Raw genomic sequence first — 13,786 nt, forward strand, 5'->3', positions numbered from 1 at the left:
AAAATTCAATATAAAGTTTTACTATAAACCAAATATATTAAAATCATCCAAATCGCAAACAAACTAAGCAAAATTTTACCAAAACTATACGACCAACTAACTATAGAATTATTACAAAATATTAAAATCCGAAAAATAATATTCATAAGAAGAGTAGACGTCGATAAGGATATTAATATATTAGAAGGGGAAATAGTATTACCGTTCTACCCAAACCCGAAAGCAAAAGTCGCTAATAAATACAAAGGAGAAAAGAGCCGAAAATAATATAAAAATACAATAGCGCTTCTCACTCAAAGTACAAAAAGTATCCAATATTTATCGAAAACCGAAAAAAAGAAACTTAGGAACCGTTCGAACAAATTTGTTATTATATAAAAGAAACTATAGCGCGTAGAACTAAATAAAACCTACGCAGAATATTTAATACTGGAGGAAATTCCAAAATTATTAAGGAGATTATACGACGGATACGGCTACTATATAGTAGAAATTATATTTAAGAAAATCAAAAGTTAGTTCTAGTAGCCGACTAGAGTAATAAATATAATCAATTACTATCGGAATTATCCAATCTATTAACAATATTCGAAACGCAAATAAAAAAAGCTTCCCCAAAATATTACCGTATATTAACCAATAATATTACTAAAAATAAACTTTATAGGACCAATCTACCCAATATCTGCAAAGGGCCTAAATTATATTCTAGTAATCGTAGACTACTTTTCGCAATTCGTATTCGCGATCCGGCTTTTTAAAATATTTACTTTTTCGGTTAAGTATATATTTATTAACGTTATAATACTAATATTTAACTAAATAAAGTAAATATATTCCAACAATAGCAAGCCCTTTAAGAATGAGATTTTATAAATTATATTTTCTAATTATAGTACCTAAATATTATTCGGACTAATTATAAATCCTAAGAGTACTAAACTTATTAAGAAATATATAGAGTTAGTTTCTATAGAATTTAGGAAATAGGGAATAGCGAAAAGAAGTAAAATATTAGAAAGATAGCTATTAATTATCCTATCGATTTAGAATAATATTAATAGCTAATTCGTTTCTAATCTCAGCACTAGCCTTATAATAGTTTTATTAGGTTTTTAGCCGAATAGGTTTGAATATATGGATGAAATATCGATACAATTAGAAGAGTCAAATAAAGCGAGTTTCGATAATAAAGATCCTGAGCAATTTAATAGAGTAATAGTATTCCTAGTACAAAAAAAGGAAGATAGAGATAAAATTAAAAATATCCACGCTTAGTAAGCAATTAGGAAGGAAGCCGACTCGTTACTAAAAACCGATTTTAAAATTGGCGATTGGGTTTAGAAAGAGAATAGAAGAAGTAAAGTAAACCCGAAGTTCTAGCTGAAGTAAGTTAGCCCGTAGAAAATTATCGAAAAGATTACTCTATAATCCTTCGTAATATAATACGTTTATTAATCTAGACCCAAGAGAAAGTTATATATTAATTACCTCAAAACTATCGTAGCTAATAGGAATGGAGAAACCCTAAATAGGTTGATACTTCAATAGCGAACCCTAGGAAGGATGATAAAAGATTAAAAGAATTGAAAAGAAATTAGAATTCGGAAAGGGATATATCGGTTAGAGTGAAGAGAAATATAGATTTATTTAAAGATTAGGATTTACGGAGAATTATTAGAATGATTGAGAAAGGGAGGGAGTTTAATAGATTAATAATAATTCAGGAGACAATACGAGTAAGGTTTATATTCTATGAGTTTATAAAGAAAAGAAGAAAAACATAGGGGACTTAATTTCAGCGAGAATGCTATGTAAGTTTGGTGGTTTTGGTTGTTTTCGCTTCGGGTCGAAGCATTTTGGGAGGAGGGCATTCTGAGACCCACTTTTCCTAATCACGTGAGAGTCTGGGAAAAGTGGTCATAAGTCATTGAGATCTCCAGTGTTTCACGCGCTAAGTGGCCCACTGTTCGACTGTTCGCGACGTTCTTGCTCGGTAAATGCCGTCCATCGACATTGACCTGGACCTCGTCATCTCCATCTCGCCTTGAGCCTCATTATCAACTTCGCCCTTTGCCATAAAACAGACGCTATCGTTATACAGGCAGCCAGGATCCTTTTCGAAGTCATCATATACCCATTACGAACGAACTATATAGCACCAGGTCCACAGGGACTGGATCGAGAACCTACCATCATCTGCCACACGCGTCGACGTCCTCCTCATCCTTCATCACTTATTTCCAAGAAAGCTACATACAACAAGAGCCATACACGCTACCGGAGTCATTGAGGCTCGATTCTGCGAATGTTGTATAGATAAAGGAACAAAGACATACGTAGCTGTTTCGATAAGAAGGCATCTCACACATCATGTCCAATCCCCCACCAGCAAACACCGGCCAAGCGCCGGGAGGTGCCACATATGGCGGTGGCCAACAACATCAACAACCTCAGTCTGCTGGTGGTGCGCCGACGACGGGAGGTACAGGAGGAACAGGAGCCGCAGGGACGACATCGACGAGCAGTACGGCGCCCACACCTCAGAATCTGAACCAAATAGTGAGTCCTTGTTGAGTGTTTGATTCCACCTGTACATGTTCAGCCATCCCTCTTTCTATATCATCTTTATGTGTACAAGCCATGAAACTCCTTCCAACCATCACTGTATTTTATTCATAATGGGCACGCACATGTTGGCCGGCCGTACCTTGCAGGTGGCGCCCATTCACCGGGCTTTCCTTCAGGTTTCCTTCAGATTCCGTTCACCGGCACTCCCGTCTGGTAATTCTAGGCTGCCTGGTTTCCGTTTCTCCTCTTCCGTTACTACTACACAATCAAGTCCATTTTCTGTTGTCGCCTTTCCGCCTCCCACAGCACATCATCTTTTCACTATTCTCTGCCCTCAACATCCCTGACAACTTGTTAATGAGAAGACATTACTTTTATCCTGAAAACACTCCCATCTGCCACGATGGCTCCTCGATTTGCCCATCACCCGACTACTTCACCTTCGTCTCTCCGTCTATCTCATTTACCGACCCAAGCTATGATGGAGCTCTATCGCGTTAGACACCAAACTGACTACGCACAGGTAACGGATTATTTAAAGAAGAAGGGATTCACCAAGACCGAAGCCGTTTTCCGTCAAGAGACAGCCCATCTCGGGCCTGACGGCAGGCCCGCGCAGCGCAACGAGGAGAACGGACCGCGAAAGTATCTAAAGGCGTTCATCTTGCTCCGAGATTGGATCGAGAATAACTTGGACATCTACAAGGTAAGTCACAAAGAAGGCGAGGATCCAATGACCTGTGGCAGTGATGCTGACAAGCAATAGTTCGAACTTAGGAAGCTCTTGTGGCCTGTCTTCGTTTACTCCTACATCGAGCTCGTGTCCACGGGGTATGTGGAAGAAGCAAAGCACTACCTTGCAACACTACGACCTCACTTTGAAGCGGTCCATCGTGAGGCGTTAGACCTGTTTGCGACAGTCACCCTTCCACAACACATTCACGAAAACCAAACAATCAAACTCTACCGGGAGAACAAGTATCACATCCCGCTCAACCAGTCACTTTCTGGTAACCTTTTCCACTTTCTCGAGCGCGAGGCGGATGCTGGCGGCTCAACCATTGCGTTCATCCTCCAAACGTTCTGCCGGGTAGACGTCAGCGCAAGGGGGCCCATCGAACCATTCAGCTTTGAGGCTATTTACCGACGAGCTCAGAATTTGGATCTCGATGAGATTGACCAACTTGAAGGCATTCCTGGTGTTTTCACCGGTGTCACAAACAGAGACGTTCTCGACTCATCAGCACCACTGAAGCTGGGCCCTCTACCAATGGAGCCTGAATTGAGAGAAGACGTACGAGCAGAACTTGAGGACGAGGACCAGCGACATCCACCAGCGGAGGGCAGGTCCACACTCGTGGAGGAGTTCGACCAGCGGATCAAGCGAGAGGATAGTGCCGACGCCCCCTCAAGAACAGACCTCCCTCTTCCACCATCTCGGGCCAGGGACGTCGTAATGGAGATGCAAAAGGTGCGGGAAAACCGAGACCGGTTCAAGATTGAGGGTCGGACTGGCGGTGCGGGTATTCCTGTCTCGGCCTGCATGTTTACTTTCCACAACACCTTGGGGAGGTAAGTTTCGTACACGTTCTCCTATGCTGGCTTCATGGTACTGACTGATTCCTGTCCTTAGCGTTACATGTATGGAGTTCTCCAATGACCACGAACTCGTGGCTGTCGGCACTATGGACTCTTACATCCGCGTTTGGTCTATGAACGGAAAGCCGTTGAAAACATCTGTCGCCAGCGAGAAGGATCTACAAGTCAACAACCGGAAGCTGATTGGCCACTCCGCTCCGGTCTACGGTGTGTCTTTCTCAGATTCGATTGCCAACCTGGACCGTAATGTCTTCCCGGAAGCCGACGGAACCAAGCCCGATACAAGCACCAAGCTGCTGGTATCATGCTCGGCGGACGGCCAAGTCCGCCTTTGGTCCCTCGACCACTGGGCTTGCCTATGTATCTACAAGGCTCATGATGGTCCTGTCTTCCGCGTTCTTTGGGGTCCTCACGGCCATTACTTCGCCACTGGCGGCTGGGACAAAACAGTTCGCGTGTTCGCGCAAGACAGAGCCTCTGCGCTGCGCATTATGGTCGGTCATGATACGCCCATCTCAGCAATCGCGTGGCACCCGAACGGAACGTACATCTTTTCCGCATCGGACGACACCGACAAGTCCATCCGCATGTGGTCGGTTGTGACAGGTAACTGCGTACGCATCTTCACAGGCCACACGGACTACATCAGCGCATTGCAATGCGCACCGAACGGAAAGATCCTCGCCAGTGCCGATACGGGTGGAAACATTTTCTTCTGGGATATTGCCAAGGGCACACGTATCAAGCGGTGCCGCGGCCACGGCAAGGGCGGCATCCCGTCTCTAAGCTTCAGTGCCGAGTCGAACGTGCTCGTATCAGGAGGCTTGGATGGCACCGTGAGGCTGTGGGACGTGGAGTTGCCGGCCGATCCTAGCAAGAGCAGCCAGCTTGCTATCTCGAGCAGCGGTGCGGCGGTTGTGGGAGGCGCATCTGGTCAACAGCCGGATGGCGCCGCAACTGGCGACAGCATCGCCGTGGCATCTGGCGGAGGTCCCAACGGTAATTCTATCACCGTGGGCGGCACTGGTTCTTCGGCTACTCCAGCTGCTGCTGCCAATGCCACCGGAAACACTAGCACGGCCAGCGGCGCCGCCAATGGCGGCAGTGGTGCGGTCACTGGGAAGAAGAAGGGCAAGGAGGTGCAGATCACGCCCGATCAAATCAGCGCGTTTGCGACCAAGAAGACGCCTGTACTGAAGGTGCAGTTTACAAGAATGAACCTGGTGGTTGCGGGTGGATGCTATGATCCTGAGCGTTAGGAGGTTCAGGATCAGCGGTCCTTGTAGGAACCCAAGGAGTCATGGCAACGTTGGTAGGGGATGTCATGTTGTTTAGTCACGATCAATGACGGTTGAAAAAGGTCGCATATAGTATTTCGAAAGGAGTTGGCGATCCAGGAGTTCCGGTTCATCAGGATCACAACATAGTTAGTTGCACCGTCTACTAAGAGAGTCCAGAGGTTTGGGAATCATTATTTCAGTGGCACCTTCAAGCCAAGAAAAAGGGCTTGATTAAATATACAGCTAAGAAATCAACAGTGAAACTTGAAAGATCCAATATATCAGTGTTCTACTGTAAGTGAAGGAGACGATGGTTCGCCCCTTTTTGGATAGCTTCACCCAAAACGACGTCAATTGGCCCGAGCGTCTCGCAGCTGCTTTGGGCGACGGGGAGCTTGGCCGCCCGCTGACGATGCACCTGCCTAGGCGACCAGGATAGCGCACTCCAAGTTCCCGTCCAACAGTCCACTCGCCGTCCATACTCTCTATACAACGGCCTCAAACCATTGCTGGTGATCCTGTTCGTCTTATTACCGTGTCTATTCCTTGAATCCATCTTTCGATTGAGAAATCCCACAAGCAGGAGCTGCGCAATGGAGGATCCCTGGGCCGACAGCGCCATCGGCGGCGAGAGCAACAACAGCTCCTCTACAGTTCCCCAGTCCGATGATACGGCGCCCGCCGGCAGCACCACCGCCCCGTCCACATCGTCAACCCTGGCGCCGTCAACCAACACGAGCAGCAGCCGACCCTCGCGCCTGACACCCCGTCGCCTGGTCGCCCAACCAACCCGCCTCGAGGCCGTCGAGGACGATCCGCTCGGTCCTCTAGGTGCCAGCACCCCTGCGGCCACTGACACCCCGCTTGCGCCCCCTCAGCCGCCTCTCAAGGAGCAGCTACCCTTGAGGACGACATTGCCCGGGGGCCCGAACCAAATCGGCGGCGGCGGCGCCAGGAGGGACCCGCACCGCATCGAGGAGGAGGAGCTATACAATGATACCCCGAGCGGGCCAAGACAGCCGCCGCCGGTACCGCCTGCCCAGCCAAGCTCGGTGCGCACGTCGATGCAGCCGAGCGTCAGTATAGAGCAGGCGGCGAACCCAACGTTCCATATCTATGTCGGCGATCCGCACAAGGTTGGCGATCTGACTAGTAGTCATATAGTTTACTCTGTGAGGACAAAGGTACGGCCCCCCCTATCTTCTTGGTTATATAACCATATTCTAACCACACTCGAACAACTCAGACGACGTCAAAAGCCTACAAGCAGCCCGAGTTCGAAGTCAAGCGGCGGTACCGCGACTTCCTATGGCTCTACAACACGCTACACGCCAACAACCCGGGCGTGGTGGTGCCCCCTCCGCCCGAGAAGCAGGCGGTGGGCCGGTTCGAGAGCAACTTTGTCGAGGCGCGGCGCGCCGCCCTGGAGAAGATGCTCAACAAGACGGCCGCCCATCCGACGTTGCAGCATGACGCCGATCTCAAGCTGTTCCTGGAGAGCGAGGCGTTCAACATCGACGTCAAGCACAAGGAGCGCAAGGAGCCGAACTTGGGCGAGAGCAAGGGCGTGTTGAGCACTTTTGGTATCAGTGTCGGAAGCGGGAACAAGTTTGTGGAGCAGGATGATGTGAGTTGTAACTTCTTTGGGGGTGATGTGCTGAACAAAGTGCTAATGGGGTGGTTGTAGTGGTTCCATGATCGCAGAGTCTACCTTGATGCTCTCGAGAACCAACTCAAGGGTCTCCTGAAGGCCATGGACAGCATGGTTGCGCAGCGCAAGGCGATGGCGGAGGCCGCTGGCGAGTTTTCTGCCTCTCTCCATGCTCTCTCAACCGTGGAGCTTTCGCCCACTCTCTCCGGCCCTCTTGACGCCCTCTCGGAGCTTCAGCTTACCATTAGGGATGTGTATGACCGCCAAGCCCAGCAGGATGTGCTCACCTTCGGTATTATCATCGAGGAGTACATCCGTCTCATCGGCAGTGTCAAGCAGGCCTTCTCGCAGCGCCAGAAGGCGTTTTATAGCTGGCACAGCGCCGAGTCGGAGCTGCAGAAGCGCAAGACCAGTCAGGACAAGCTGTTGAGGCAGGGCAAGAGTCAGCAGGACCGTTTGAACCAAGTTAATGCCGAGGTGGCGGATGCTGAGCGCAAGGTGCATCAGGCGCGCTTGTTGTTTGAGGACATGGGCCGTCTGATGCGCGCTGAGCTGGACAGGTTCGAGAGGGAGAAGGTTGAGGACTTCAAGTCGGGTGTTGAGACGTTCTTGGAAAGTGCCGTTGAGGCTCAGAAGGAGGTATGTTTCCCTTCGACACTATCAAACGTAACTGTTTACTAACGTTCTTACCAGTTGATCGAGAAGTGGGAGACCTTCCTCATGCAGCTGGATGCCGAGGACGACGAGACCGTGTTCTACCGTCCTCCGGTCGTCCAGGCGAACAAGCCTGCCGGTGACACGGCGGTGGATCGAGCTCGGGCGAGGATCGACGACGACTCCGATTAGGATCGTGGTCTTGTGGGAGATAATCAGTCGGCGAGGACCACTTCGTCATCGAACCTAAACGACCGCACGAACCAAGCAAAGAGGATTCCAGACTACAAGAAAGCAGATAGTGCATGGTCGTGGTTTTAGGAAGGAGGGCGGAGCTGAAACAGTCCCACAGACGGCCACAGTGACATAAACTCCTGGTCCGGGCGCCGCGTTGAGGAGGATGGTGATATTACAGGAAAAATCGCCTGTTGTCGGGGCTACCAGAAAGACAGGAAACATAGGAGTTAGCAGCCCCGTATCCACCTTAGCATATGAAATACAGATAATGATGATGGTTTAGAGAGCGGTTGCGATGGTTTTGCGTTGGAGTTCCTCAAGAAGAAGCCTGTACTGTTCATGATAGGGATGCCGACTGTATTGTACATAACGTTTAGTTGCTAGACGTGAGCAGATGATATCAAAACGGGGTGGGCGCGCTGAATATTCACTTTTTTTGAAACCTCTTATCCATACACTTTCTATAATTGGCCCCCACAAACGTGTTTTCCATTCCTCATCCCATCCCATCTCTATATGTACAGATCTGCCTTCCCGCGTTCCCGATAGAGCCGACCATGGCGCGGAATCTGATGGTACACTGCCCTCCGAAGTCATCCAACAGCAAGCAGCAATGACCGGGCAAGCTTCCTCGTCCTCCGCGGGGGACCGGTCGATATAATGATACAAGGTGGAGGAGTTATCTCAGGGGTCAGAAGGAATAGGAAGTAAAACACTTCCCACTCAGACGGGCCAGGATGCTGTGGACATCTTTCGGGTTTCTTCGAGTGTCTTGCGTCTGAGATTAACCTCAACACCGCCCCACGAACACCCCATCACCCATCATCTCCCAGCATATCACCCCCCGCCGTTTACTTCCTCCTAGGACGAGTATCCTTGACATTCAACCCAGGGTTCATGTTCTCCGTCGCATACCCACTGATCAAATCCGTCAAAGAATCGAAAGGATCAACCTCCTCAGCCTCGGCCTCAGCCGCAGCCTTCTTCTTAGCCGCCTCCTCTTCGGCCGCCTTCTTCTTAGCCAGGAGGGCCTCCTCCGCAGCAGCCTTCTTCGCGCCCTTGCCACCAGCAGCCAAAGCAGCAGCAGCAGCCTCCTCCTCCTCAGGCGTCATCTTGGCATCCAGATCCCACCCGCGACCGTATCTCTCGCGGAAGGCGGCCAGCTTGCCGGCCTCGTCCAGCTCGACGTTCTTGAGCGACTTGTCCGAGGGCTGCCACAGCAGGTGGTTGCGGCTGTCCTTGGCCGACTTGTACAGCGCCGTCGGCATGGTGGTGCGCACTGTGAAGGTGCTGCCGTCCGAGAGCTGGACCAGCTGGGTGAATTGGTAGGGGCGGCGGTGGCGGGGGACGAAGGTTGCGTTACGGATTTGTTGTTGCGCGCATGTTTGGGTTGTTGGGCGAGACGCCGAGTAGGCGGTGTATGTGGTGGTGGAGGGGAGGGCGAAAGGGCGGCGAAGGAGGGTGGTGGGGAGTTTTGATGACATTTTGGCGGTTTGGCGGGTTGGTATAATTATGGGATGGGTATCTCGGTTTTGGTTAAGGTTTGTTGAGGTAGATGGACCGTCGTCGTCGCCAGTGAAGTTAATCAGGCGTGGTGGTGGGCGAACCGCGGGGACGTCGGAGGAGAGAGAGAACGGTTCGTTTCGGGGGTCGGGTCGGAGGGTTGACGGCGGCCGGGGGCGTGGAAACGGGATTTAGAGATTCGCGCCGCGGGGACTCGGACTCGGGTGGTGGTCTGGTTCTGGCTCAAGCGCTGCTGGTCGCGGGACTGGGACGGGTGGATTTGGCCGCGAGACAAAAATTGTTACGGCGGGCTATTTGCCCAACAAGCGCTATCGTTATCGGCGGCAGGCACATGGTGCCTTGAAGTCCGGGGAAGCGACCTCCCGCTGTAGAAAACGCCGCGGCAGCTCCGGCGGGGCCGATCCCCGATAAGATAAGATCTTGCTTGTTAAGCGCAATTGCCCTGAAGCGAACCTGTCAAGCGTGGTGTCCAGGGGCCCATGCCCACTGGAAGTGCGTTAGTGCCAGAGCTCAATTTTACTCGTCGGTTAGGTGTGGAGTCTACCCTCCGGGGGTCTCGCTTGCAGTCAGCCAACCAACTCTCATCGTCCCTTTGAGAGTCGGATTTTTTATATATATCTTGCAAGTGGTATATCTATTAAAAACCTTACTTAGTTATAACACTATCAATTTCAATCGTACGGCCTCGTGAATAGCCTCAATCTATTTGTCTTAATTACCTCCATCAATTTATTTTGGCGCATCCCGATTTTGATGTTACTATGCAGGTAGAAAAGGCTGTGGTGGTTCTTGGTTCTTCGAGTTATATGCTTTTGGCGGGCGAGGTAATACCGTGCAAAGGTAAAATATTATTAATTTTTATCGTACAGTATTGTAAATAGCCTCAATCTATTCGTTTTAATTTTATTTATCGATTTATTATAGTGTATTTCGATTTTAATGCTCTTGCGTAGGCGGAAAAGGCTGTACGGTATTACCGCCCGCTAAAAGCGTGTAATATATACTAATTTGAGAAATATTAAGAACTATTATAAAAAGAGGTAAAATATTATTAATTCTAATTATACGGCCTTATAAATAGCTTCAATCTATTCGTCTTGATTTTCTCTATCGATTTATTATAGTATATTTCAATCTTAAAGTTATTACGCGGGTAGAAAAGGTTATATAGTATTATTTCGCTGGTTAAAAGTATAAATTACTGTAGAAATAAAGGTAATAGTTATACTATAATAATATATTATGACATTTTGATTATAATGTAAATATATTGCTGAATACGTATGATCTAGACTATTAATCTGAATATTTTACTATTTTTTTTACTTAAGTTTTAGTAGAGATATAGATTGTTGAGGTTCTTGAAAGATATACGATTTGCAAGATATATGTAAAAAATCCGACTCTCAAAGGGACGATGAGAGTCGGTTGGCTGGCTGCAAGCGTTCCCACCTAACCGACGAGTAGTGTCGGGGGGACAGCTTGAGATGGCACCGGCTGGTAAAGGAACTTTTGTGTCAACAACAACGTCGACAGTCTTCCCGAGACTGTCAATCTTTTCAATTGACTTTCTGCGAAGCCGCTCAATGGGCCTGAGATGAGCGGTCGCCGGGTCTTGGGCTTCGCTGCCGAGCAAGCGCATATCTGCAATCACAATGGCATCTGCCCGGTGCGGTCACTGAAGCCGTCATCGTCATCCATGCGGCCGTTAATCGGGACGACGGCGGCAGCGGCACAATGGCGAGTTGCTGCTGGACAGCACGCCAGGACATGTCAACTCTGTAAGCACCCATGACATATACGAATCCGATGTTGATATAGGACGATACATTTCATCCATACTTTAGAAGACAAATAAGCTCAAACTAACTTGTTGACATACAACAGCTCTTCGAACCATCCACACCACTCCCTCCCATGCTCGAGCATGGACGATTACCGACCCCAAGCCACCATCTCCCCCAAACCGACCAAATCACCCACCCGGGCACGCCTATAAGAAGCTCACCCCGATCGCCGAACGAACCCGTTCCCTTATGCGTCTCTTCCCACATTCCGTTGTTGTATGCACCTCTACTGATACACATACGCACGCACATTCCTCGCAGCCGCACAAGCCTCATAAGCCGACCATGCGCGGCATGACCATGTCCTCTTTCACCTGCCTCGGCCTTTCCCCCTCGCCGATTGTTAGCTTCAACATCACTCACCCGTCCCGAACATTAGACGCATTGCGCGCCAGCAGGCGGTTTAATATCCACATCCTTACGGATGATATCGCGGGTGCGGCGATTGCGGACTGGATGACCAGGGGGAACAGCGAAGGGCCAGAAAAGGTGTTCAAGGGGCTGGAGAGTGAATGCGGGTGTGTGGTTGCCAACCAGGAGGATTTGAATATGTGTAGGGACTATGGGGAGGCGCCCCTGCTAGACGGGGATGGGGTTCTCTATATCATGAGGTGCAGGGTATTAGAGGAGCCTATGGAGGGCTTGATCCCCGTCCGGGATCACGTTATTGTACTGGGAGAGATCGAGGAGATTGTCGAGGGGCTTGGTGTTAGGCGCGGGGCAGAAGAAGGGGAAGAGGTGAACTCGTTGGATCCTGTTGACCCGGAAAAATCCGAGGGAGAGGATAGAGACGGATACCAGTTCGGACTGGTGTATGCGGACAGGAGGTACAGACAGTTGGGAAACTGTGTAGTGCCGCTGCATGGTCCAGTCAGGAGTACTCACGAGGAAGAGCCCGTGAAGAAGGCTAGTAGTAGGATTAGTACACTTCCTGAAATAACAACAAACTCTTAGCCAAACAAACGCAAATCAATATGTGAACCAATACGGCCTGGGCGGCCTGTACTCATCACTAGGGGCCTCGGAGGATTTCAAGCAGGTAGGTGAGCAGCTAATGGGGCTGTTTCATGCAAAACATTTCCTCCCTATATATGACCCTCAAATGGTATCTGTCCAGCTCCTATCGCAACTCGAGAAGCGCTCAGGGCGTGTCGGCACCGGTAAGAGACATAAACGCCGAAAACGATCCTCCTTTCATCCGCGAATCCGCTTGTTCCCCAGGGTTATAAATGTATTTCGGAGCAATACATTTACTCGCCCTTCTGGACACCCTTGATACCGACGAGCTCGGTCTCGAAGATGAGGGTAGAGTTGGCGGGGATGATGCCACCGACAGCGCGGCTGCCGTAGGCGAGGTGAGGGGCGATGGTGAGCTTGCGCTTCTCGCCAATCTTCATGCCGAGGAGACCCTCGTCCCAGCCCTTGATGACCTGGCCCTGGCCGACGGTGAAGTTGAGGGGCTCGCCACGGTCGTAGCTAGCGTCGAACTTCTTGCCGCTGGTGAGGACACCCTTGTAGTGGACATCGACGTTGTCGCCTGGAATGCGGGAGAGATTGAGTCAGCACGTTTGCTTCACATCTAGGGAGCTCGCTTGCTGGTTTGCGTAGTGCAAAGGGCTGAACGTGAGGCGCTCGTAGTCCAAAGGTGTGCGATGAGGATCGGATTCGGGCGGAGCGTCGAGGCAGAAGCTGAAAATTGCACTCCAGGTACAACTGGGGTACACTTACCACGACGGGTCTCACGGGTGCCCTGGCCGTCCTGCTGGACCTCGATCTGAAGACCTTCAAGCTGGGGAATAGTCATCTTGCTGGATGTGGTGGTGAAGTTGTGTTTGTGGTTTGTTTGGGGGGTGGTGTACGGGAGAGAGTTCAGAGACTTGGGAACACAAAGGAGGAACGAGGGGCGGATGAGGGAAAGACGAGGAGCGACGGCCCTGAGGCGGTGGGGCGCAAGCTTTATCCCGTTCATGGCGTAATTAGATTGGTGAACCAGTTGAGTGGAAGGGACGAAAGAGAGGGGCAGAACGGGCAAGGACGGGAGGCAAGCAATCCTGCAGTGAACCTTCCAAGCTGGGAACGGGAATCAGGGAATATGTACAGGGAGATCACTCGATGCCAAATTTAACTTGTGAAAGCAAACTGCTGAGAATGGAACCAACAGCATTATTTTCCGACCTTGTGAGGTGCTTGACCTCTACATATGTCATATTATCGATAAACCTCTCGAGGAGCTTGTGTGGGCTGGAGCCCCACGCACGGAGCTCCCAACCGGACTGTCCTGGTTCACGCATTGAAGCTTTTACTCGCCGGACCCGACACCGATCAGAAAAATCCCATCATCAACGGCTCAGAATGATCTCACAGCCCGAGCTCTTCCTGCCAGCGCCTGTTGCTGTGGGGTCAGGGCTGCAGTACTGCAGCTG

General features: G+C 50.0%; 5 protein-coding genes across 5 annotated transcripts; 3 read left to right on the forward strand and 2 right to left on the reverse strand.

The window, feature by feature from the left end:
• Nucleotides 1–1,907: 1,907 nt before the first annotated feature.
• Nucleotides 1,908–5,722, forward strand: B0H65DRAFT_458809 (WD40-repeat-containing domain protein). The gene is made up of 4 exons (XM_062826426.1): nucleotides 1,908–2,562; nucleotides 3,095–3,277; nucleotides 3,338–4,143; nucleotides 4,205–5,722. Exons 1-4 carry the CDS (start codon nucleotides 2,374–2,376, stop codon nucleotides 5,427–5,429), a joined length of 2,403 nt encoding a protein of 800 aa, XP_062685011.1. The 5' UTR covers nucleotides 1,908–2,373; the 3' UTR covers nucleotides 5,430–5,722.
• A 21-nt stretch (nucleotides 5,723–5,743) lies between these two features.
• On the forward strand, nucleotides 5,744–8,431 carry B0H65DRAFT_458812 (Vps5 C terminal like-domain-containing protein). Its single transcript, XM_062826427.1, has 4 exons — nucleotides 5,744–6,634; nucleotides 6,697–7,077; nucleotides 7,138–7,740; nucleotides 7,795–8,431. Exons 1-4 carry the CDS (start codon nucleotides 6,044–6,046, stop codon nucleotides 7,945–7,947), a joined length of 1,728 nt encoding a protein of 575 aa, XP_062685012.1. The 5' UTR covers nucleotides 5,744–6,043; the 3' UTR covers nucleotides 7,948–8,431.
• On the reverse strand, nucleotides 8,432–9,950 carry B0H65DRAFT_458813 (uncharacterized protein). The gene has a single exon (XM_062826428.1). The coding sequence runs from the start codon at nucleotides 9,474–9,476 to the stop codon at nucleotides 8,844–8,846; it is 633 nt and encodes a 210-aa protein (XP_062685013.1). The 5' UTR covers nucleotides 9,477–9,950; the 3' UTR covers nucleotides 8,432–8,843.
• A 1,002-nt stretch (nucleotides 9,951–10,952) lies between these two features.
• B0H65DRAFT_131876 (flavin reductase like domain-containing protein) lies at nucleotides 10,953–12,630 on the forward strand. The gene is made up of 2 exons (XM_062820815.1): nucleotides 10,953–11,297; nucleotides 11,404–12,630. The coding sequence occupies exons 1-2, from the start codon at nucleotides 11,114–11,116 to the stop codon at nucleotides 12,315–12,317; spliced, it is 1,098 nt and encodes a 365-aa protein (XP_062685014.1). The 5' UTR covers nucleotides 10,953–11,113; the 3' UTR covers nucleotides 12,318–12,630.
• Nucleotides 12,455–13,752, reverse strand: B0H65DRAFT_131915 (uncharacterized protein). Its single transcript, XM_062820816.1, has 2 exons — nucleotides 13,092–13,752; nucleotides 12,455–12,900 (listed from the first exon to the last, which is right to left on the reverse strand). Exons 1-2 carry the CDS (start codon nucleotides 13,330–13,332, stop codon nucleotides 12,614–12,616), a joined length of 528 nt encoding a protein of 175 aa, XP_062685015.1. The 5' UTR covers nucleotides 13,333–13,752; the 3' UTR covers nucleotides 12,455–12,613.
• Nucleotides 13,753–13,786: the final 34 nt, after the last annotated feature.

This window comes from Neurospora tetraspora, assembly GCF_033439725.1.
Source record: "Neurospora tetraspora strain CBS 560.94 chromosome Unknown B0H65scaffold_2, whole genome shotgun sequence".
Classification (NCBI taxonomy): domain Eukaryota; kingdom Fungi; phylum Ascomycota; class Sordariomycetes; order Sordariales; family Sordariaceae; genus Neurospora; species Neurospora tetraspora.